Consider the following 24,625-nt stretch of genomic DNA (forward strand, 5'->3'; position numbering starts at 1 on the left):
TCGGTGAGAATAACAAAGCCCCAGGTGTCACTGCTGGTAAAATACAAGCTCCAAATAAAGTGTGATTATCACACAGTCATTTAGCATCTGAGTCACTCTCAGAACAAAAGGATTTGCCGGAACTTTGGTTTCCATATTGCTAATTGTCAAGATCTTTCCACTTGATAAAGCACGTGATTTCTATTAATGCAATCTGTCCAAAACTCCACAGGACCTGTCAGCAATAGTTTACCTTGCCTAATTTATAAGTCAGCAAGGCAATAAAGGCAGTATAATAAGATATCAATATTAATACAATACCATTGTGCTCTATTTTTCTAATTGTAATGAAAAGGCCAAGATCTGAGTCACTTATAGTTAAACTTTCCTCCAGTATAATTCCCAACATGGATTCCTTTTTAACAATGCACCCAAATATTAAATAACTTTCAAAGTGAATCTCCTTATTTATTTGGTCACAACTATTAGCTGTTTTAAAGAGACCATTGTAAATCTGTCACCTTCAAATTACCAGTTTATTTAAAATGCATTAATTGCTCTGTAAAAATAATAGAAAAAGGCTTTCATACAAATGCAATAAAAGTGTGTACATCAGTATCCAAAGGTATAATTTCAAAGCCTTCATTTTCTAAAAACTGTTTATTTAAAAAAAATGGCTAGCAGTCTATTAAATATTTTAATGGTCAGGCATAAATATGACACATCAAATGCATACGTAATTTAAGTATTGGTAGATAGAGTAAATATCTTTAACAAATTAAATATATTAACAACCTCAATAAGGAAGTTCAGCTAAAGCAAGAGATTTGTCCAAAATGATCAGAGAAAAACATTAGTCGGCACAGAGGAATGCTATCTCATCAAAGTACAGACAATTCTGCATCTGTTGCAGATTTAAAACTGTAGCCTCAGCGTCAGGCAGTTTAACTTTGACCATATGTGAGAAAGGAAGCCCATATGTTTAAAGATCAGGTTCAGTCAGAGAGAATACATAATGCTGATTGACTGAGTCATCCTCCAAAGTAGATGTGTATTGGGAGCATCACCTCCTGTCACGTTACAAGAACACACTGATGTGTGGCCACATAAATGCTGTGGCTACTAGAGCAGGTCAGAGGCTGGGTATTCAACATGTTATCACCACTAGATCACAAGATAGATATGGAAGAGGAAGCCCATCCTAGCTCATCCATCCAAGTAAAACCCACAGTGCCCAATTTTGACATCAGTCCTTAATTTGCCTTTCAATAGTTGGAATTTTTTTTTTATTCGTTCATGGGATGTGGGCGTCGCTGGCGAGGCCAGCATTTATTGCCCATCCCTAATTGCCCTTGAGAAGGTGGTGGTGAGCCGCCTTCTTGAACTGCTGCAGTCCGTGTGGTGAAGGTTCTCCCACAGTGCTGTTAGGAAGGGAGTTCCAGGATTTTGACCCAGTGACGATGAAGGAACGGCGATTTATTTCCAAGTCGGGATTGTGTGTGACTTGGAGGGGAACGTGCAGGGGTGGTGTTGTTCCCATGTACCTGCTGCTCTTGTCCTTCCAGGTGGTAGAGGTCGTGGGTTTGGGAGGTGCTGTCAAAGAAGCCTTGGCGAGTTGCTGCAGTGCATCCTGTGGATGGTACACACTGCAGCCACAGTGCGCCGGTGGTGAAGGGAGTGAATGTTTAGGGTGGTGGATGGGGTGCCAATCAAGCGGGCTGCTTTGTCCTGGATGGTGTCGAGCTTCTTGAGTGTTGTTGGAGCTGCACTCATCCAGGCAAGTGGAGAGTATTTGTGTCCGTTTGTCCTTCTATCATATTTACATTGAAACAGCGCCCCAGATTTACCTTTCCCAAGCTGTTTCCTATCCTATATACCTCAATAAAGATATTTCCCAATTGCCTCTTTTCAAATTTCCACCAGTCTTTTTTCATGACTTCAGTTCTCTCATACTAAGAAACAATCTTGCTGCTCCTCTCTAAACCACCTCCAGGGCTTGTATGTCTTCCTCCTGTTTCAGTGACCAGAACTATGATACAGTGCAATGGTGTGTCTGATCACACCATTGTACAGTTTGAGCATGACTTCCTTGACAAACTTTACAGCTAGAGAGGGTTAGTGAGGTTTGACAACTGGGGTATTTCCATTAGGAGAACTTTTAGCTCATCAAAACTGAAAATCGGAGAATGGTCCATTATTTGTGTTTCAACAATAGCTGTAATAAGGACACATTCAGAGACAATGGTCCCGATATTTACGGGGAAGTGGGGGACAGAGTTGGGTCGTGTGTCAGCGGCCAGGAAACCCGGAAATACGGGAAAGGTGGAGGACCTGCCAAATTTAATGGCAGGACCTCATTTGAATATTTTTCCTCCGTTTCCCGTCCAGTAGCCAGCCAGATTGAAAGACTGGCTGGCTGCCGGGCAGGAAGGCTTGCTGTAGAAGGCTGCTGCCGGGGACCGGAGAGAGGGGAGGGAGGATGGGAGAGATTGTAGGAGGGTCGGCCGAGGGGGAGACACGGATCACGGGGGAGTTGGCTGATCGCAAATGGAGATATTGCGGGGGGGCTGAAATCGGTGGGGGGGGGGGGGGGGTCGGCCAATCATGGGAGAGAAACAGATCGGGGCAAGTTTGCTTAGGGGTCTGGGGTTAGGGTTAGTGGGGGGAAGCACTCCTGCTCTTCCTGGCCCATAAGCCATGCTGGAAAAGCACTTACCTGCTGGATCCGGCAGTCCTCACTTCCCTTTAGCTGCCGGGTTCCCCTCGGAAACCCGGCCCACAGCTGTTAAATCCAAATGGCTGCTGAAATTTGAGGCACGCAGCCTCATTAACGTATTATAATTACCGACCCGCCTCTCGAGAGCAGGTTACTTGCTCGCCCCCCAACCCGCGCCAGTTAAACCGGAAGTGGGCATGTTCGCAACGGGTTTGAGTCGGGTTTCTCATTTTTAAGAATTTAACCCCCACCTGATCCTCTCCCGCCCATCCTGGGGGTTTAAAATTCCACCCAACATTTTTAAATTAGCCTTTTGCTAGTTTGAACATGTGTCCCTTTGTCCTGTGTCATGATTCACATTAGTCTTTGGGATGAGACATTAAACCAAGGCCCCACCTGCCCTCTCAGGTAGATTTCAAAGATTCCATGGCACTATTTCAAAGAAGTGCAGGGGAGTTCTCCCCGATATCCTGGCCAATATTTATCCTCAACCAACATGATTAAAACAAGTCATGTGGCCATTATCACGTTGCTATTGGTGGGACCTTGCTGTGCACAAATTGGCTGCCGTGTTTCTTACATTAGAACAGTGACTACACTTCACAAGTACTTAATTAAGGGCTTTGGGGCATCCTGAGGTCGTAAAAGTCGCAATACAGATGCAAGTCTTTCTTTTCTTTTTACTTTTATGGATTTCCTTTCTCTATACTGTTTGGTAGGTTAGAAATTCTGATCAGTGAGATTCATATCTATCTTCACTGTTGAAGCCTCAAAAAACATACCAGAAATAATGGGGAACCAAGGGTCTAATGAGAGTGTGGAACCTAAGGTAATTAAGATTAGTGAAGAAAACGAACTGGAGAAATTAATGGGACTAAAAGCTGACAAATCCCCTGGATCTGATGGCCTACATCCTAGGGTTTAAAAATGGTGGCTGCAGAGAGAGTGGATGCATTGGTTTTGATCTTCCAGAATTCCCTAGATTCCAGAACGGTCCCCGTGGATTGGAAGGTTTCAAATGTAACCCCACGATTCAAGAAGGGAGGGAGAGAGAAAACAGGGAACTATAGGCCAGTTAGCCTGACATCATTAGTAGGAAAAATGCTAGAATCTATAATTAAGGACGTGGTAACAGGGCACTTAGAAAATCGTAATACGAACAGGCAGAGTCAACACGCTTTTATGAAAGGAAAATCGTGTTTGACAAATCTAATAGAACTTTTTGCAGATGTAACTAGCAGAGTAGATAAGGGGGAACCAGTGGATGTAGTATATTTAGATTTTCGATAAGGTGCCACTCAAGAGGTTGTGACACAAGATTAGGGCTCTCCTCTATGAGGAGAGATTGGATAGAATGGGCTTATATTCCCTGGAGTTTAGAAGAATGAGAGGTGATCTCATTGAAACGTATAAAATTCTTAGAGGGCTTGACAGGGTAGAAGCTGAGAGGCTGTTTCCCCTGGCTGGAGAGTCTAGATCTAGGGGTCATAGTCACAAGATAAGGGGTCAGCCATTTAGGACAGAGATGAGGAAAAATTTCTTCACTCAGAGGGTTGTGGATCTTTGGAATTCTCTACCACAGAAGGCTGTGAATGCTCAGTCATTGAGTATCTTCAAGACTGAGATCGATGGATATTTGGACACTAAGGGAATCAAGGGATATGGGGACTGGGCAGGAAAGTGGAGTTGAGGTAGAAGATCAGCCATAATCTTATTGAATGGCAGAGCAGGCTCGAGGGGCCGTATGGCCTACTCCTGCTCCTACCTCTTATGTTCTTATCTTATGTCCTTATATACCAACACTTAAAGCATTTGCAGTATGCTCCTGTCTGTGCTATTTGTGCACAAGTACTAACCTGTTTAAAGTAAATGAGTTAATATCTGTGTAAAAATAACAGCCACAGGAATGTAGCATACATTTTAAAAAATTCATTCTTGGGATGTGGGCGTCGCTGGCAAGGCTGGCATTTATTGCCCATCCCTAGTTGCCTTTGAGAAGGTGGTGGTTCGGCCTTCTTTTTGAACCGCTGCAGTCCATGTGATGAAGGTGCTCCCACAGGTGCATTAAGCATTCAAGTGTCAACTTCGCTAATCGGAATTTCTACTCAACTACGTTGTACACTATAACATCACCTGTCAGTCATCTCCCGTCAAAGCCGAGAAGCCCAGTCTCTCTGCTCTTACTGGCAACTCGGTCCTACACACCAGGGGGGTCGGCCTTGCGGGCGTTCACAGTCTCCGGGACTTTTTCCTTGTGCCCTGGTGACCAGAACTGGGCACAGTATTCAAAGTCCGACCAGGCCACCGTGCAGTCGGAGCACAGGGGTGAAATTGGTCATGAGCCGGGACGAAGAAAGGTGGCATTGCCTTGAATTGAATTGAGTATCAGGCGTGTCCTACAACGGGCGGCAAAAGCAAATCCACCTGATTTTGCGTCCCCGCTCATGTCCAACTTCACCCCCCCATGACTTTCTCAGCTTTGTACCGCACTAGTTTATCGTTCAGCATTTTATTTGATTTGATGACTGTTCCTCTGCATTCAGTGAAAAATCAGTTGCTGTTTATTTATATTGAAATATTTTATTGCACATCATAATTTGGCATGTACTTGTTTGAATATAGTTTAATAGCTTACAGTGAGGTGAAAATGAATAATAAGATTATAGTGTTTCAGATGCCATGTGGGGTGATTAATGAGATCTTACCTGCAACTGCCTCAGGCTTCTTATAATGAATCATTTGTCTTCCCATTAACTCCAGATTTACAGCAGCACTGTTTAATTGCTAATTAAATTTGCAATTTATTGTTTTAATTATACTTCATTAAAAGTTTAAAAAACAGGTTGATGACTTTACTCATTTATTAACCTAAAACAAACCGGGCAAAATACCCAATATACTATTTGGAACCAGAACTGAAGGGTATGTGAAAAGATTTGAAAAGTTTTACTTAGCTATCTCAATTGTTAAGGAATAAAGCACTTTTTGCAGGATCAAACACCATTTATAATACACCAAGTCAATCAAACCTGCTCTGTCAGTAACAAACACAGTTCCAGACAAAGGAGAACAGCTTTCATTCTGTTTCTAGATGTGAGTTCCAGTGCTATTTCATACTGGAATTCAAGTTCTGTTTTTTTTTACATTAGGAACACCAATTCCTTAATCTGATCATCTTAATGTTCGATCAACCCACAACCTCCACCACCCAGAAGGACAAGGGCAGCAGGTGCATGGGAACTAAGTTCCCCTCCAAGTCACACACCATCCTAACTTGGACATATGTTGCTGGTCCTTCATGGTCGCTGGGTCAAAATCCTGGAACTCCCAGCACTGTGGGACCACCTTCACCACAAGAAGAAAGTTCACCACCACCTTCTCAAGGGCAACAAGGGATGGGCAATAAATGCTGGCCTTGCCAGCAACTCTTATATCTCCTGAATGAATTTTAAAAAACCGAGCATGCACCTTCTATATAATATTTAGACATTTCTCACCTTTGCCTGGTCACTCCACTCTTAATGTTGTGATTTTAATCTACTACTGACCTGGGACTGGTAGCTGTACAGCGCCTTTTGCTGGCAGCGGCCAATTTGAGTTTCGGGCCGTGAATCGCACCCTAATGACCATAAAAGTGCTCTTCACACATGTGTTTACATGCATGTACAAAGCTGCACTCGCAGCCAGAGATTTCGAGAGTGCGGTGGGGTGGGGGTAATTGGGTGGTGGTGTAAAAGGGACGATATCAATTTGGTAATCTGTTATACGGCTGGCTCGATTTTCCTTTCCATTGAAGTCAACGGAAGGGATCATCGGGCGTGGTGTATAACGGGCGGCCAACTCCATATCGTCCGTTTTACACCATAACCGAAAGCTACAATTACTCCTGATGTGTCTACATTCCCAAGGCATTTTATTTAAAAGAGAACTCTGATTAAGTTTAGAAAGTACCCAAGAGGTGCAATGGTCTCTGAGCATCTCTTAATCATAGCTTGACAGCACACTACACTTATAGGGGGTCATTTTCACCTTAATATAGCGGAGCAGATCTCCCACCAGTTGGAGATCCTGCCTGATTTTCATCTCATTGAAATCAATGAAAAACAGGCGGATTGTATAATGGATGTGCGGTCTGATCCGTTCTATTACTGTCCAGGCGGTGAAAGTGAAAATTCGCCCATATTCTAAGGGGATCTCATGTGTTTCCAACTCGGATTGCGATCTGATTCTAGTGCCATAAGGGCCACATTTCCAAATGCAGGCTCCTTGGTGCAGAGTTTCGCCCACCTAGGTCTGTATACAATTTGTGGGGAAGCTCCCCATCATTTTCTAACCATTAAAATCAATAGGCGGAAAATCATGGCAAACGTATCCAAGATTTCCCAACATGTGCTGCTGGTGGTCAGGCTCCATGCTGGGATTCGGAAAACCGGCCCTGTACTGTCAATGCGTCACTATGAAATTGAAACAGCTTCACTGCAATTCAGAAGTTTTTTTTAATTCATTCACGGGATGTGGACGTCGCTGGCAAGGCCAGCATTTATTGCCATCCGTAGTTGCCCTTGAGAAGGTAGTGGTGAGCTGCCTTCTTGAACTGCTGCAGTCCGTGTGGTGAAGGTTCTCCCACAGTGCTGTTAGGTAGGTTGTTCCAGGATTTTGACCCAGCGATGATGAAGGAACTGTGATATATTTCCAAGTTGGGATGGTGTGTGACTTGGAGGGGAATGTGGAGGGGTGGTGTTGTTCCCATGTGCCTGCTGCCCTTGTCCTTCTAGGTGTTAGAGGTTGCGGGTTTGGGAGGTGCTGTCGAAGAAGCCTTGACGAGTTGCTGCAGTGCATCTTGTAGATAGTACACACTGCAGCCACAGTGCACTGGTGGTGAAGGGAGTGAATGTTTAAGGTGGCCGATGGGATGCCAATCAAGCAGGCTGCTTTGTCCTGGATAAATGGCAGTATAACTTCAGTCTAATTACACTTATGTAAACTGGATTAAAATCAGAAACTGCTTAATTGGATGTTTAACATAGAAACATAGAAAATAGGAGCAAGAGTAGGCCATTTTGCCCTTTGGGCCTGCTCCTCCATTCAAAATGATCATGGCTGATCGTCTAACTCATTACCCTGTTCCGCTTTTTCCCCATATCCCTTGATCCCTTTTGCATTAAGAAATATATCTATCTCCTTCTTGAATACATCTCCACTGCCTTCTGTGGTAGAGAATTCCATATGCTCACCAGCCTCTGAGTGAAGAAATTTCTCCTCATCTCGGTTCGAAATGGCATACCCCGTATCCTGAGATTGCACTCCCTCCATGGCAAGGACATCCTTCCTCAGATAAGGAGACCAAAACTGCACACAATACTCCAGATGTGGTCTCACCAAGGCCCTGTATAACTGCAGTAAGACATCTCTGCTCGTGTACTCAAATCCTCTTGCAATGAACGGCAACATACCATTCGCCTTCCTAACTGCTTGCTGCACCTGAATGCTCACTTTCAGCGACCGGTGTACAAGGACACCCAGGTCTCGTTGTACCTCCCCTTTTCCCAATCTATCATCATTCAGATAATAATCTGCCTTTCTGTTTTTACAACCAAAGTGGATAACCTGACATTTATCCACGTTATACTGCATCTGCCATGTTCTTGCCCACTCACCCAACTTGTCTAAATCACATTGGAGCCTTTTTGCATCCCCCTCACAGCTCACATTCCACCCCAGCTTTGTGTCATCTGCAAACTTGGAAATGTTACATTTAGTTCCCTCATCCAAATCATTGATATATATTGTGAATAGCTGGGGCCCAAGCACTGATCCCTGCGGTACCCCACTAGTCACTGCCTGCCACCCAGAAAAAGACCCGTTTATTCCTACTCGCTGTTTCCTGTCTGTCAACCAATTCTCAATCCATTCCAGTATATTCCCCCCAATCCCATGTGCTTTAATTTTGCACACTAACTTCTTGTGTGGGACCTTATCAAAAGCCTTCTGAAAATCCAAATACACCACATCCACTGGTTCTCCCCTATCTATTCTACTAGTTACATCCTCAAAAAACTCCAGTAGATTTGTGAAGCATGATTTCCCTTTCATAAACCCATGCTGACTTTGTCCAATCCCATTAATGCCCTCCAAGTTTTCTGTTATCACATCTTTTATAATAGACTCTAGCATTTTCCCCACTACTGACGTTAGGCTAACTGGTTTGTAATTCCTTGTTTATTTGCTCCCTCCATTTTTAAATAGTGGGGTTACATTTGCCACCCTCCAATCTGTAGGAACTGTTCCAAAGTCTATAGAATTTTGGAAGATGACCACCAATGCATCCACTATTTCCAGGGCCACTTCCTTTAGTACTCTGGGATGTAGATTATCAGGCCCTGGGGATTTGTCAGCCTTTAGCCCCATTAATTTCCCTCGCACTATTTTTTCAGTAATACTGTTCCTCCTTCTCACTAGACCCTTGGTTCCCTAACATTTCTGGCAGGTTATTTGTGTCCTCCTTTGTGAAGACAGAACCAAAGTATGTGTTTAATTGTTCTGCCATTTCTTTGTTCCCCATTATAATTTCCCCCATTTCTGACTGTAAGGGACCTACATTTGTCTTCACTAATCTTTTTCTCTTGACATATTTATAGAAGCTTTTACAGTCAGTATTTATGTTCCCTGCTAGTTTACTCTCATACTCTATTTTTTCCCTCTTAATCATTCTCTTTGTCCTCCTTTGCTGAATTCTGAACTGCTCCCAATCCTCAGGCTTGCCGCTTTTTCTGGCAATTTTATATGTCTCCTCTTTGGATCTAATACTATCCCTAATTTCTTTTGTAAGCCACGGTTGAGCCACCTTTCCTGTTTTATTTTTACGCCAGACAGGAATGAATAATTGTTGTAATTCCTGCACACGTTCTTTAAATATTAGCCATTGCCTATCCACCGTCATCCCTTTCAGTAAAGTTTCTCAATCTCTCATAGCCAACTCGCACCTCATACTTTCATAATTTCCTTTATTTAGATTCAGGACCCTAGTTTTGGATTCAACTACTTCACTCTCCATCTTAATGAGGAATTCTATCATGTTATGGTCGCTCTTCCCTAACAGACCCCGCACAACAAGGTTGTTAATTAATACTTTCTCATTGCACAATACCCAGTCTAGGATTGCCTGTTCTCTAGTTGGTTCCTCAACACACTGGTCTAGAAAACCATCACGTACACACTCCAGGAATTCCTCCCCCACAGTATTATTGCTAATTTGGTTTGACCAATCTATATGTAGATTAAAGTCACCCATGATTATAGTTGTACCCTTCTTGCATGCGTCTCTAATTTCCTGTTTAATGCCCTCCCCTACATCTCCACTACTGTTTGGGGGCCTATAGACAACCCCCACCAACGTTTTCTGCCCCTTGGTGTTTCTTAGCTCCATCCATACAGATTCCACATCGTGATTTTCCGAGCCAATATCCTTCCTCACTATTGCATTGATTTCCTCCTTTACTAACAACGCTACCCCACCTCCTTTCCCTTTTTGCTTGTCCTTCCTAAATATTGAATACCCTTGGATGTTCAGTTCCCATCCTTGGTCACCCTGCAGCCATGTCTCCGTAATCACAACTATATCATAACCGTTAATATCTATCTGCGCTGTTAATTCATCGACCTTATTGCGAATGCTCTGCGTATTAAGACACAATACCTTTAGACTTGTCTTTTTAAGATTGCTAGTCATCTTAGTTTTATTTTGCAGTATGGCCCTATTTGTTTTACGCCCTTGTTTTCTCTGCCTTCCACTGTTGCTTCTTCCTTTTCTGTCTTATGTTTCCATTCTTGTTTCCCCCTCCTCTGTCTCCCTGCTCAGGTTCCCATCCCCCTGCCATTCTAGTTTAAACCTTCCCCAACAGCACTAGCAAACACTCCCGCGAGGACATCGGTCCCGGTCCTGCTCGGGTGTAACCCGTCCCGCTTGTACAGGTCCCACCTTTCCCAGAAGCGGTCCCGATGTTCAAGGAATCTAAATCCCTCCCTCCTACACCATTCCTGCAGCCACGCATTCATCCGGTCTATTCTCCTGTTCCTATACTCACTAGCACGTGGCACTGGTAGTAATCCTGAGATCACTACCTTTGAGATCCTGCTGTTTAATTTATTTCCTAACTCCTTAAATTCACCTTGCAGGACCTCATCCCTTTTTTTACCTATGTCGTTGGTACCGATATGGACCACGACTACTGGCTGTTCACCCTCCCCCTCCAGAATGCCCTGCAGCCGCTCCGTGACATCCTTGACCCTAGCACCAGGGAAGCAACATACCATCCTGGAGTCACGTTTGTGGCCACAGAAACGCCTATCTGTTCCCCTTACAATTGAATCCGCTATCAATATCGCGCTGCCACTCTTATTCCTCCCCTCCTGTGCAGCAGAGCCACCCGTGGTACCACGAACTTGGCTCTTTCTGCTTTCCCCTGATAAGCCATCTCCCCCAACAGTATCCAAAGCGGTATATCTGTTTGAGAGGGAGATGGCCCCAGGGGACTCCTGCTCTACCTGCCTAGTCCTTTTACTCTGCCTGGCGGTCACCCATTTCCTTTCTGCCTGCGTAATCTTTACCTGCGGTGTGACCACCTCACTGAACGTGCTATCCACGATAATCTCAGCATCGCGGATGCTCCACAGTGAATCCACCCGCAGCTCCAGCTCCGAAATGCGGTTAGCCAGTAGCTGCAGCTGGACACACTTCCTGAACACATGGTCACCAGGGACACCTGTAGTGTCCATGACTTCCCATATCGTACAGGAGGAGCATATCACGGGTGCGAGCTCTGCTGCCATGACTTGCCTTAGATTCACACGCCGCTCACCTCTCAGATTCTCTTCCTGCTCTCGGACTCTCCTTTTACACTGTGCTCATCTCTTTGCCTCTCCTTTTACACTGCGCTCACCTCTCGGACTCTCCTTTTACACTGCGCTCACCTCTCGGACTCTCCTTTTACACTGCGCTCACCTCTCGGACTCTCCTTTTACACTGCGCTCACCTCTCGGGACTCTCCTTTTACACTGCGCTCACCTCTCGGACTCTCCTTTTACACTGCGCTCACCTCTCGGGACTCTCCTTTTACACTGCGCTCACCTCTCGGACTCTCCTTTTACACTGCGCTCACCTCTCGGACTCTCCTTTTACACTGCGCTCACCTCTCGGACTCTCCTCCCACTCTCGGACACTCCTTTTACACTGCGCTCACCCCTCGGACTCTCCTCCTGCTCTCGGACTCTCCTTTTACACTGTGCTCACCTCTCGGACTCTCCTCCCGCTCTCGGATTCTCCTCCCACTCTCGGGCTCTCCTTTTACACTGCGCTCACCTATCGGTCTCTCCTCCCGCTCTTGGACTCTCCTTTTACACTGCGCTCACCTGTCTGACTCTCCTTTTACACTGCGCTCACCTCTCGGACTCTCCTTTTACACTGCGCTCACCTCTCTGACTCTCCTTTTACACTGCGCTCACCTCTCGGACTCTCCTTTTACACTGCGCTCACCTCTCGGACTCTCCTTTTACGCTGCGCTCACCTGTCTGACTCTCCTTTTACACTGCGCTCACCTCTCTGACTCTCCTTTTACACTGCGCTCACCTCTCGGACTCTCCTTTTACACTGCGCTCACCTCTCGGACTCTCCTTTTACGCTGCGCTCACCTGTCTGACTCTCCTTTTACACTGCGCTCACCTCTCTGACTCTCCTTTTACACTGCGCTCACCTCTCGGACTCTCCTTTTACACTGCGCTCACCTCTCTGACTCTCCTCCCACTCTTGGACTCTCCTTTTAACAATTCTGCCTTGGAAATATAGCTATGAGTATAAATAGTCTTTTTCTTATAATGTCAGCTGATCTGAAAAGTTATTTCTCTTGACTTTTGCAGATCAAAATAATCTCACCAATTAAATGATAAACTGACATTTATTTATTTTGACTAGGAATGGATGTTAAACCTTTAGAAATTATGGTTAGGCCTCAGCTGGAGCCTTGTGTCCAATTCTGCACATCTCACTTTAGGAAGGCCTTGGAGAGGGTGCAGAGGAGATTTACTAGAATGGTACCAGGGATGAGGGACTTCAATTATGTGGAGAGATTGGAGAAGCTGGGGTTGTTCTCCTTAGAGCAGAGAAGGTTAAGGGGACATTTAATAGAGGCATCCAAAATCATGAAGGATTTTGAAAGACTAAATAAAGAGAAACTGTTTCCACTGGCAGGAGGGTCGGTAACCAGAGGACACAGATTTAAGGTTAATTGGCAAAGCAGCCAGAGGTGAGATGAGGAGAAATATTTTTACGCAGCGAGTTGTTACGATCTGCAATGCACTTCTGAAAGTGTGGTGGAAGCAGATTCAATAGTACCTTTCGAAAGGGAACTGGATAAATTCTTGAAGGGGATAAAATGTGCAGGGAAATGGGAAAGAGCAGGGGAGTGGGACTAAGTGGATAGCTCTTTCAAAGATGGGCCGCGAGGCCTCATTCTGTGCTGTAAGATTCTATGATTCTATGAAACTTCACCAGCCCACAATCTGTTTCACTGATAGATAGGAAAGTGACATAAAAATAAATTAAATGAACCTCAGAAACAACTGCAGTAAGTTTAGACACATTTGTTAATTATGCGATATTGCATTACAGTTTATTTACTTCCCTTGGTTGCTGGTTCAAGTCAGATGTGTCCTAACTTTCCAGTAGCATTAAAGTCTACACTAATGCAGGAGAGATTATACTGAGGAACCTTGCCCCCAGAAGAATAAATTAAATAGGCATCACTATTTTTCCAAATATACATATAATCCTTATGCCTTAATATAGATCCAGTGTCATGGCTTGAGATTAGGTAGATTGTAATTGTGCGCTCTTTACTTGCTTCTTATTCTCGAGGGTGATGAGGGTCATATTTCCTTCACCTGGCTATGGGGAAATGTCAAGGCTTTCTTTGCATTTAGTAGTCACTATTTCTCTATATAAATGGGAAAGATCCCATCCTGTCACAGTCAGATGAAGACAAGATGACAGTGCTTTTGCTTCCAGCCTTGTTTTCTTTACTGATCCCAACTCATGGGGAGTCAAGCTGCAAACTCCGAGCAAAGTTTAATCTTTCCGCAGTCTTCGAGGATGGAGATGTGATCCTGGCCGGTTTGTTTCCGCTTCATTACCGAATAATTCAACCAGGTTCGTCCTTCAGAGTAAAGGCAGTGACGCCGCAGTGTGAGGGGTAAGTCTGCACTCGACTGCACTGCCTGTGAACACAAGCATTTCCTAGGATTGTAGAGCCAGCATCTTCCCATTTTCCTATCCAGTCTTTGGTTATATGTTTTAATTAACTTTTGCCTTTAATTTTTCACAAAAAGAATAAAATCGATTAGGAACACACTTTGAACTGATCCTCGGTACTTTAGTTTTACATTTTCTATCAGTTTATTATGATCTGAATTAAATGGAAAAAACAGAAGAATTCCAATCGGCATTGTTCTAGGATTACTTGATACGCACATACAGAATTCCTCATTGAAGCAGTTTAACTTGTGTTAAAATACATGGGTTACGCCTACTGTTAAACTAACACAGAGAGAAAGTCAAGGAGCATGTTAAGTAAAGAAAGAAAGAACTTGCATTTATATAGCGCCTTTCATGACTTCAGGATATCCCAAAGCACTTTACAGCCAATAAAGTACTTTTGAAGTGCAGTCACTGTTGTAATGAAGGAAATGTGGCAGACAATTTGCACACAGCAAAGTCCCACAAGTGACCGGATAATCTGTTTTTTAGTGATGTTGGTTAAGGGATAAATATTGGCCAGGACACCAGGAGAACTCCTTGCTCTTCTTCAAATAGTGCCATCTGAAAGATTTAACTTCTCATCCAAAAGACAGTACTTCTGACAGTGCAGTACTGCACTGAATTTTCAGCCTAGATTTTGTGCTCAAGTCTCAGAAGTGGGGCCTAAGTCCACAAACTCTGACTCAGGGACGAGTGCTACTAACTGAGCCGTGACTGACACCTATTATTCACAGAAGAACGATGCCATTTGGAATATCTTCCCTTATGACCAGCTTTATTAGTCACTGTTCCTCCCCAGTTGCTTGTGTGTGCAATGCATTGTCTGTTAGATAATGCACTGTCTATTAGATAATGCAAGGTCTGTTATATAGGTTTCCCACTGCTGACTGCTACCTAGTGAGCCCTGCTGGAGACTGTATGTGTGGAGACTGGGTGAGAACAGGGTCAGGTTCAGCTGTTATGCTCTCCACAGTCACAAAACATGCTGTCATTGAACTGTCGAGGCTCACACAGGAAGAAAGTCCATTTCATCAGAAGTCAGCCGTGGATCAGTGGTATCACTCTTGCCTTTGAGTTTGAAAATTGTGGGTTCGAGCCCTACCCCTAAAGACATAAGCACAAAATCTAGGCTGACACTTCAATGCAGTTCTGTCTTTCGGATGAGACGTTAAACCGAGGCCCCATCTGCCCACTCAAGTAAACCTAAAAGATCCATGGGAATTATTCGAAGAAGAGAGGGGGACTTCTCCCGGTGTCCTGGCCAATATTTATCCCTCAACCAAAAGCAGTTTCGTAGGTCATTTATCATGTTGCTGTTTGTGGGATCCTGCTGTGCGAAAATTGACTGTCGCGTTTCCCTACATTACAACAGTGATTACACTTCAAAAGTACTTCATTGACTTTGGGACACCCTGAGGTCGTGAAAGGCTCTATATAAATGCAAGTTCTTTCTTTCTTTCTACTTAAGTGAGGTTTCAGAGGGCATCCTGAGCCTATGGAATTATACTCTACAGACAGTGCCTTCAGGAAAGGAGGGGATTTCATTCAGAAAAAAAGTGATAAAACGGTGTTTTTAATTCTATCGTATGTGTCAAAGTGGCTTCCACATCGTGTATGTTTGTATATCGCAGATATATCAATGTCTTTCCCAGAGGTGTATGCCTCCCACACAGTTACCTCATTTACAATGCAAAAAAGGCACTGGGTTTGCAATTTAATCATGAAATCACCATGCAGTGTAGACATACTGGTCTCCATTAAAACGTATATACTTCATTTGGTGAGGACTGCCTGAACCAATGTGAGCTTCAATCTCCTATAAAATGTTACATGCCACTATCAAGCTATGTGCTCTTAACAAGTTTGCATTGCTTCTTTTGTATAATGGGAATGGAAAAAATATAAACTGAAACCAACTGGGCCACTGTAGCCTGTCCTGCTTCTCTTTTTAGCTGCCTATTCCCCTTTAGCGATTTACGCACTCTCTGTGTCTCGTATATAACTTTTATTTTTTTTGATTTCTCTCATTATGCCTGACGCTAATATCACTTCTGTCGTTTAACCATTTCCTCTTCTCCAATTAATCACTTTACAGCTCATTCTATTTCTTTTACCCTGTGTGTGGTTGTCTTGTGTTTTATCTTCCTTCTCCCTTCCCTTTGTTCTGCTCCTCTTTAAATGCTGTTCATCTGTAACACCTTCTAGTTTTGATACCCGAAACATCTCATCTGTTCTCTTTACAGATGCTGCCAGACTTGTAGATGTTTCTGGTGTTTTCTATTTTTGTTTCAGAATTCTAGCATCTGTAATATTTTGTTTTCCATCCTACCTGCTGTACTTGATCTGAGAACGCTTAATGCTGACTTTGGGTGTGCAAAATGGACATGTGTTTTATTTCCCAACAATAATATCATTCACCTCAAAAGGCACAAAAAAATATAATTTTGGTCATTATCATATTGCTGTTTGTGGGATCTTGCTCTGCACAAATTGGCTGCCATGTTTCCTACATTACAACAGTGACTACACGTCAAAAGTATTTTATTGGCTGTAAAACGCTTTGAGACGTCCTGAAAGGCTCTATATAAAATGCAAGTTCTTTCTTTTACTTTTCTTTCACAATCAGTCAATCAATAAGTAAAGAAACTAACTAACTAACTCTGCAGTAGATTTTCAGCTTGGAATGGAATAGAAATCGAGCGGTTTCTATAACGGGCGGAGGATTCGCAAAGTCATATTTATGCCCAGGTGGCATGTTGAAAATCCACCCTTTAATCTCGAACTTGTTTTTGTTAAATTTGGAGCGTAAGTTAAACTCTGCTCATTGAAATCTCTACTCTCAGCTTTGATTTCAGATCCTTCCGTTGGTCGCAGACAATGATTTTTGCAATTCAGGAAATAAACAAAGACAAGATGCTTCTTCCAAATATACGACTGGGTTATCAGATTTATGACACCTGCGCGACACACACCCAGTCTCTCAGATCAGCCTTAGCGTCGGCAAGTGGAGATAATGAAGAAATAACCAGTCACGACTGCGTGGGAACCTCCTCCGTTCCTGTAATTGTCGGAGACTCAGGGTCAACGCAGTCCATGATTATACAAAAAACCCTGGGGCCTTTCACAATCCCGATGGTAAGTTGCATCGAAGAAAGAAAGAACTTGCATTTATATAGCGCCTGTCACGGCCTCAAGACATGCCAAAGCGCTTTACAGTCAATGAGGTACTTTTGAAGTGTAGTCAATGTTGTAATGTAGGAAAGTTTGAGGGGCTGCAATCGCCAGTTTGACAGGTGGCATGACATTGGTCATGCTGTGCCAAAGGGTGGCTATAAAGCATACTGTAAAGAAAAGTTACAGAGCAACATTGGAAAAAGACCTGAGAGATCTGTCTTCCCTGCCAATTGGGGAACAATGTGTGATACAAGGGAACCTACATGGTCAGGAATAAGACACACTGGGGATAATTTTCAGCTTCATTGCTTGGCTGGTCCATTATAGAATGACCCACCCCCTCCCCCCAACCATCGATTTCCATTTCCATTTTGGAAATGAAACTCGGGGAGATTCTTTAACGAGCGGGCGATCTGCTCCAACAGTTTATTGGCCAAGGAGTGACGGTGAAATTTATCCCCAATATTTGAATTAGTAAACATGTACATAAAATAGATACTTGCAGAATACTGTTGTACCTTATAGATTCAAATAGCAATGGAAATACTGTGGATAAGTAGCACTTGTGAAAATTGGAGATCTCTGCAGTCACCAAACAATTCCTGGTTAATAAGTGTACAAATCGGACCTCCCCGGAGTGTACCAGGCAGCCATGGAGCTGTCGCCCAGTATCGTCGAATGCCTTCGGGAAAGGAAAGGCAATTGGAACCTTTTCATATTCTTTGAATATCCGTGAGCTTTTCAGCGTTACAATAAAAACTGCATTGTTGATTTTCTCCAGGTCAGCTACTTTGCATCCTGTGCATGTCTAAGTCACAGGAATAAGTTCCCAGCCTTTTTCAGAACAATGCCAAGCGATGCCTACCAGGCCCAAGGCGTCGCTCGACTGGTGCACCGGTTCGGATGGACCTGGATTGGATCGATCGCTGGCGATGATGACTACGGGCAGAATGGGATTCAAGCATTCAGCGACGAAGTCAGAAAACTTGGCGTTTGCATCGCTTTTACTGAAGTCATTCCAAAAGTGTATTCCAGACGGAAGATACTTCAAATAACAGAGACAATCAAAACATCTACCGCGAGGGTCATTGTCATGTTTGCCATTGAGGGAGATGCGTATCCTTTAATCAGAGAAGTTGTAAAGCAAAATATCACTGGTAGGCAATGGATAGCGAGCGAGGCCTGGGTTACATCTGCTTTAATTGCAACGAGTGAAAATTTCCTGTCTCTGAGCGGGACAATAGGGTTTGCAATTCCCAGAGCAGAAATTCCAGGCCTGAGAAATTTCCTTCTTCAAGCCCATCCTTTCAAAACTCCGAATAATGTGTTCATGAAAGAATTGTGGGAAACAATATTTAAATGTTCCCTTGGGACATTGGGTACCATCAAAGGAAATAACGCATCAATAGACACTCGCACTCAATGTACAGGCTCAGAGGATTTAAACAATACATACAGCATATATTCAGATGTGTCCGAACTGAGAGTTTCTTACAATGTGTATAAAGCCATATATGCAATAGCTCATGCGCTTCACAATTTGAACTCTTGCAAAAATGGCACTGGAGCACTGCCAAATAATACTTGTGCAGATATTTTCAACTTCAAACCATGGCAGGTAAGAGATTTGGGAAGCTTTGAAAAATGTACACAATCTTGATGTGAGGACATTTGTGCCCAGCTGCTAATACACACAATTGATTGTCACACTCCAATTTTGTTCTTTTCGGAATCAATTATGTTCTAGCTGTCTAGTTGCCCCTCCCCTCCATGGCTCTCTTGGTGAGTGCACTGGCCAGTGAGGAGCTGAGCCTTACAGAGCACATTGATCCCAGTTTCAACACCTGATCTGTGTTGCCTAAGCTGATCTCACCTATGACGGCTATAGGGATACCACAACAGGCCACTGGCCTCAGTGCCTTCTGGGTTAGGGAAGTGAAAAAAAATAAGCCAGTTTCTGGTCCTTTTTTACTTTGAACGCAGCCCACAACCTCTCATCTCAAAGAGCCTCAGTAATGCTTAATTACAGCACAGTAGCATAGTGTACTGAACTAGTAATCTAGAGATCGTAGGGCTAATTTTTACTTTGGGCAATCGTGTAAAACAGGCGATATTAGATCAGCTGCCTGTTGTACTTCTCTCCCGATTGAAGTCAATGGAAATGAAAGTTGGGAGAGATGTGTAACAGACGGCTGATCTGCTGTCTATTGCCCAAAGTCAAAATTTCCCCCACAACATGAGTTCAAATCCCAGTATGGCAAGTTACAAACTGAAGTTACTAAAAATCTAGCTAACACCAGGAGGAAAATATGACCATGAATTCTACCTGATTATTGTAAAGACTCAATTGGTTCATTGATATCCTTTAGGGAAGGGAACCTGCCACCACGATCTGGTCCAGTCTGTTTGTGACTGCTGTCCCATACTAAGTGGTGGACTGTTAAATGCTCTCTGAGGTGGTCTCACAAGCTATTCAATTGTTAGGGTAATTAGAGATGGGCAAGATATGCAGCATGCTAGCTTCGTCATAGCCAGTGAATAGTTAAACAAAAATTACAATGGTGTACACAGATTGTATCGCAGGACTTTGCTTCTCCTCCACATAGTTTGGATGCTAATTTGTAATAACATTGTGAGCTATGATGCTTAAACACTTAAGGACAAGTATTGACCTGTGTTCTAATCTTTCCAAAGCTCCTCCATTATCTGAAAGAGGTGAGATACACCACTAAGTTTGGGGAAGAAATTTATTTCGATGAGAATGGGGATCCACTTGCATCATACGATATAATCAACTGGCACAGAAAAGCAGATGGTTCCATTAAGTATGTTCATGTCGGCAGGTTTGATGCTGCTTTAGGTTTGGGACACGACCTTCTGGTAAATGAAGGAAATATTATTTGGCACAATAATCAAAGTACGGTAAGCTGGGTCAATTGTTCAATTCATTCTACAACCTGCATATTTTGCCTCTCGATACTGATACTGGTATCAGTAAAATGACCATGAAGCTGTCTGAATGTCATCAACCTAACTGGTTCATTAATGCCCTAATCTAGTCTGACCTATATATGACTCCAGTCCTACATCGATATGCCCGCTTGAAGTGGCCCAGTAAGCCACACAGTTGTATCACTAACTTCTCAAAGCAACTAGAGATGGAAAATAAATACAACAACAACAACTTGTATTTATATAGCATCTTTAATGTAATAGAAACATCCCAAGGTGCTTCACAGGAGCGGTTATCAGACAAAATCTGACACCGAGCCACATAAAGAGATTTTTCAACAGGTGACCAAAAGCTTGGTCAAAGAGGTAGGTTTTAAGGAGTGACTTTAAGGAGGAGAGAGAGAGGTTTAGGGAGGAAATTCCAGAACTTAGGGCCTAGGCAGCTGAAGGCACGGCCACCAATTGTGGAGCGATGAAAATCGGAGATGCGTAAGAGGCCAGAATTGGAGGAGCGCAGAGACCTTGGAGGGTTGTAGGGCTGGACGAGGTTATAGGGATAGGGAGGGGGCGAGGCCATGGATGGATTTGAACACAACGATGAGAATTTTAAAATCGAGGCATTGCTGGACTGGGAGCCAATGTTGGGCAGCGAGCACAGTGGTGATGGGTGATGCCTAAAACCCGAGAATGAATTTTTGAAAATGTTGACCTTTGACAGATTATTTAACAATTGACCATTTGTGTTTGTGTGTGTGTTTGTCATTTTTTGTAACTTAGGTCCCTCGGTCATTGTGCACAGAAAGTTGTCCTCCTGGCACAAGGAAAGCAGTTCAAAATGGACAACCAGTTTGCTGTTCTGATTGTTTGCCATGCCCTGATGGTGAAATTAGTAATGAAACAGGTAAACACTTAGCTCCCTATAAAGCCCATGTCCGCCCTCGACTTGAATTCTACTCTCAAGTCTACTATCAATCTTGCACTCAAGGGCAGGAAACAAGAAAAGACGGGCATCTGAGACTGGAAATCCTTCTTTAACCTTTGGCCCCTATCCTCCTTTCTCTTGCTCCTCATGCCTTTCTCTGTTTTGTTACGGCTTTGGTCAGTGCTCCTCCGAACTTTCTTTTCTTGTTCCTTCCAAGGACCAAAATGACATCCTGTGTGATCTTCCTCCTCCATCCATCTCCACTGTGTTTAAATCAAGACTCACATCACTGCCTCCTATACTAAATAATTGAAAGAGCTATCCAATTAGTCCCAATCCCCCACTCTTTCCCTATTGCCCTGCAATGTTTTCCTTTTCAAATATTTACCCAATTCCATTTTGAAAGTTATCATTGAATCTGCTTTCACCGCCCTCTCAGGCAGCGCATTCCAGATCGTAACAACACACTACATGAAAAGATTTCTCCCCCATCTCCCCTCTGGTTCTTTTGCCAATTATCTCAAATCCATGTCCTCTGGTTACCACTCTCCTGCCAGTGGAAACAGTTTCTCCTTATTTACTCTGTCAAAACCCCTCATGATTTTGAACGCCTCTATTAAATCTCCCCTTAACCGTCTCTGCTCTAAAGAGAACAATCCCAGCTTCTCCAACCTCTCCACATAACTGAAGTTAATTTCTCAGCTGTTCTATTTTACTCTTTTCAGCCTTGCTGGTTTGCTGTACATTGGGCTTGGACGCTTAGTTTCTCAATAAATAAGTGTAACAAGATGCTGTGCCCTAGTTATATGTCCCTTTTGTGTTGTTAGAATAAGATGTAAAGATGTAAATTGTAACAATATAATAATCTGAATTTTCAAAATATTTAAATATCACACTATTTTAGTTGAATAATTATCTGGAAATGGACAATTATTGAGACAATTGGTTAAATTATCAATCGAAAGTGACATCCTCTGTGACAGTGATAATGGTTCATTTTCCCTACTCGTCCTCCTCAACCTGTCTGCAGCCTTTGACATGGTCGACCACACCATCTTCCTCCAACTCCTCTCCTCTGTTGTCCAGCTCAGTGGGACTGCCCTCGCTCGGTTCCATTCTTACCTTTTCAATCAGCCAGAGCATCTCCAACAATGGCTTTTCTCCCCACACCCATTGTATCACCTCTGGAGTCCCTAAGGATCCATCCTTGATCCCTTCCTCTTCCTCATCGACAGGGTGCCCCTTGGTGGCATTATCCCCAAACATGGGGTCGGCTTCCATTGGTATACTGATGACACCCAACTCGACCTCTCCACCACCTCTCCCAATTCCTCCACTGCCTCTGTGTTGTCAGACTGCTGGCTTGTCATCCAGTCTTGGATGAGCTGCAATTTCCTCCAGTTAAACATCGGGAAGACCGAAGCCATTGTCTTTGGCCAGTGTCACAAACTCCGTACTTCAGCTACTGATTTCACCCCCCTTCCCAGCCATGGACTCCGGCTGAAGTGGACGGCTCACCACCTCGGCATTCTATTTGACCCCAAGCTGAGCTTCTGACCCCATAATCTCTCCATCACAAAGTCCGCTTACTCTAACCTCCAAAACATTGCTTGCCTCTGCCCCTACCTCAGTCCGTCTGCTGCTGAAACCCTCATCCATGCCTTTGTCACCTCCAGACTCGACTATTCCAATGCTCTCCTGGCCGGCCTCCCGTGCTTCACCCACTGTAAACTTCAGCTCATCCAAAACTTTGCTGCCCATATCCTAACTCGCACCAACTTCAGTTCGTCCATTACCCCATTCCTCACTGACGTACACTGGCTCCCGGTCCCCCAATACCTCAAATTTTAAAAAAATCATCCTTGAGTTTAAATCCTTTCATGGCCTTCCCCTTCCTTATCGCTATAACCTCCTCCAGCTCTACAACCCCCCCACCCACAATCTGAACTTTCCTTTGGTCTGACCTCTTGTGCATTATCCATCCCTTTGCCCCACCAGTGGAGCATGGGCCCCAAGCTCTGGAATTCCTCTCATCAACCCCTCTGCCTCTTTACCTCCCTCTTCTCCTTTAAGATCGTCCTTAAAATTCATTCTATTGACCAAGCTTCTCAGGATTCACTTTTTGATTAAGCCTCTGCAAAGCGCTTTGGGATTTTTTTTCCTATGGTAAATGCAGTATATAAATGCAAACTATCGTTGTTTTATCCCTAGATTCACTAAACTGTATTCCATGTGCATTGGAATATTGGTCCAACCCACAAAGAAATGAATGCATCCCAAAAGAAATTGAGTTCCTCTCATTTGAAGACGCCATGGGAATCACACTGACCACTGTGTCCTTGCTGGGAACGGCCAGCACAGTGGCTGTCGCCGGAGTCCTCTGGTATTACAGGAAGACTCCGATCGTTCGAGCCAACAATTCCGAGCTCAGTTTCCTGCTTCTCTTTTCGTTGATGTTGTGCTTCCTGTGCTCGCTGACTTTTATTGGCCAACCCTCAGCATGGTCCTGCACGCTGAGGCACACACTGTTTGGTGTCAGCTTCGTTCTCTGCATCTCGTGCGTGCTGGCCAAAACCCTGGTTGTGCTGATGGCGTTTCAAGCCACTCTCCCTAACAATAACCTGATGAAATGGTTCGGGACTCTGCAGCAAATCCTCAGCGTCCTGCTCTGCACAGTCGTCCAAGTTGCAATCTGTGTTGTGTGGCTTATTGTGTCGTCACCATTTCCAGTAAAGCAGACTAAATATTACAAGGAGAAGATTATTTTTGAGTGTGATTTAGGGTCAGTGACGGCGTTTTGCTGTGTGCTGGGTTATATCGGCTTTCTATCCTGCATGAGCTTTGTTCTTGCATTTTTGGCCCGAAAGCTGCCGGATAATTTCAACGAGGCTAAATTCATCACCTTTAGCATGCTGATCTTCTGTGCTGTTTGGCTGACCTTTATCCCAGCCTATGTCAGTTCCCCTGGAAAATACACCGTCGCTGTCGAGATCTTTGCCATTTTGTCATCGAGCTTTGGCCTGCTCATCTGCATATTTGCACCAAAATGTTATATCATCCTGTTAAAACCAGAAAAAAACACCAAGAGACATCTTATGGGTAAAACAGACCAGCTGAAATCTTACCAGCGGTCTTAATATGTTTAAAAATAGACATTTAGGTGTGTTTATACTGCAACTTTAGTATAGGAAAGATGTGATTGCACTAGAGAGGGTACAGAGGAGATTTACGAGGATGTTGCCAGGACTGGAGAATTTTAACTATGAGGAAAGATAGGATAGGCTGGGGTTGTTTTCTTTGGAACAGAGGAGGCTGAGGGGAGATTTAATTGAGGTGAATAAAATGATGAGGGACCCAGATAGAGTGGATAGGAAGGACCTATTTCCCTTAGCAGAGACGTCAATAACCAGGGGGCACAGATTTAAAGTAATTGGTCGAACAAATAGAGGGGAGCTGAGGAAATGTTTTTCTACCCAGAAGGTGGTGGGGGTCTGGAACTCACTGCTTGAACCCTCAACTCATTTGAAAAGTACTTGGATGTGCACTTGAAGTGCCGTCACCTACAGGGCTACGG

General features: G+C 43.8%; 1 protein-coding gene across 1 annotated transcript; it reads left to right on the forward strand.

Moving 5' to 3' along the window:
- Nucleotides 1-13,792: 13,792 nt before the first annotated feature.
- On the forward strand, nt 13,793-24,188 carry LOC137331744 (extracellular calcium-sensing receptor-like). The gene is made up of 6 exons (XM_067995727.1): nt 13,793-13,938; nt 16,847-17,138; nt 17,959-18,795; nt 19,872-20,099; nt 20,907-21,030; nt 23,263-24,188. The coding sequence occupies exons 2-6, from the start codon at nt 16,881-16,883 to the stop codon at nt 24,186-24,188; spliced, it is 2,373 nt and encodes a 790-aa protein (XP_067851828.1). The 5' UTR covers nt 13,793-13,938; nt 16,847-16,880.
- The last annotated feature ends 437 nt before the right edge of the window (nt 24,189-24,625 follow it).

Source organism: Heptranchias perlo, chromosome 13, assembly GCF_035084215.1.
Source record: "Heptranchias perlo isolate sHepPer1 chromosome 13, sHepPer1.hap1, whole genome shotgun sequence".
NCBI classification, from domain to species: Eukaryota; Metazoa; Chordata; class Chondrichthyes; order Hexanchiformes; family Hexanchidae; genus Heptranchias; species Heptranchias perlo.

Bases quoted from the DNA above. Each gene is read 5' to 3' on its own strand.
- LOC137331744 (XM_067995727.1), top strand. From the start codon at position 16,881: ATGATTTTTGCAATTCAGGAAATAAACAAAGACAAGATGCTTCTTCCA. The intron at 17,139-17,958 runs GTAAGTTGCATC...GATTTTCTCCAG, and splicing joins GGCCTTTCACAATCCCGATG to GTCAGCTACTTTGCATCCTG. The intron at 20,100-20,906 runs GTAAGCTGGGTC...TTTGTAACTTAG, and splicing joins GGCACAATAATCAAAGTACG to GTCCCTCGGTCATTGTGCAC.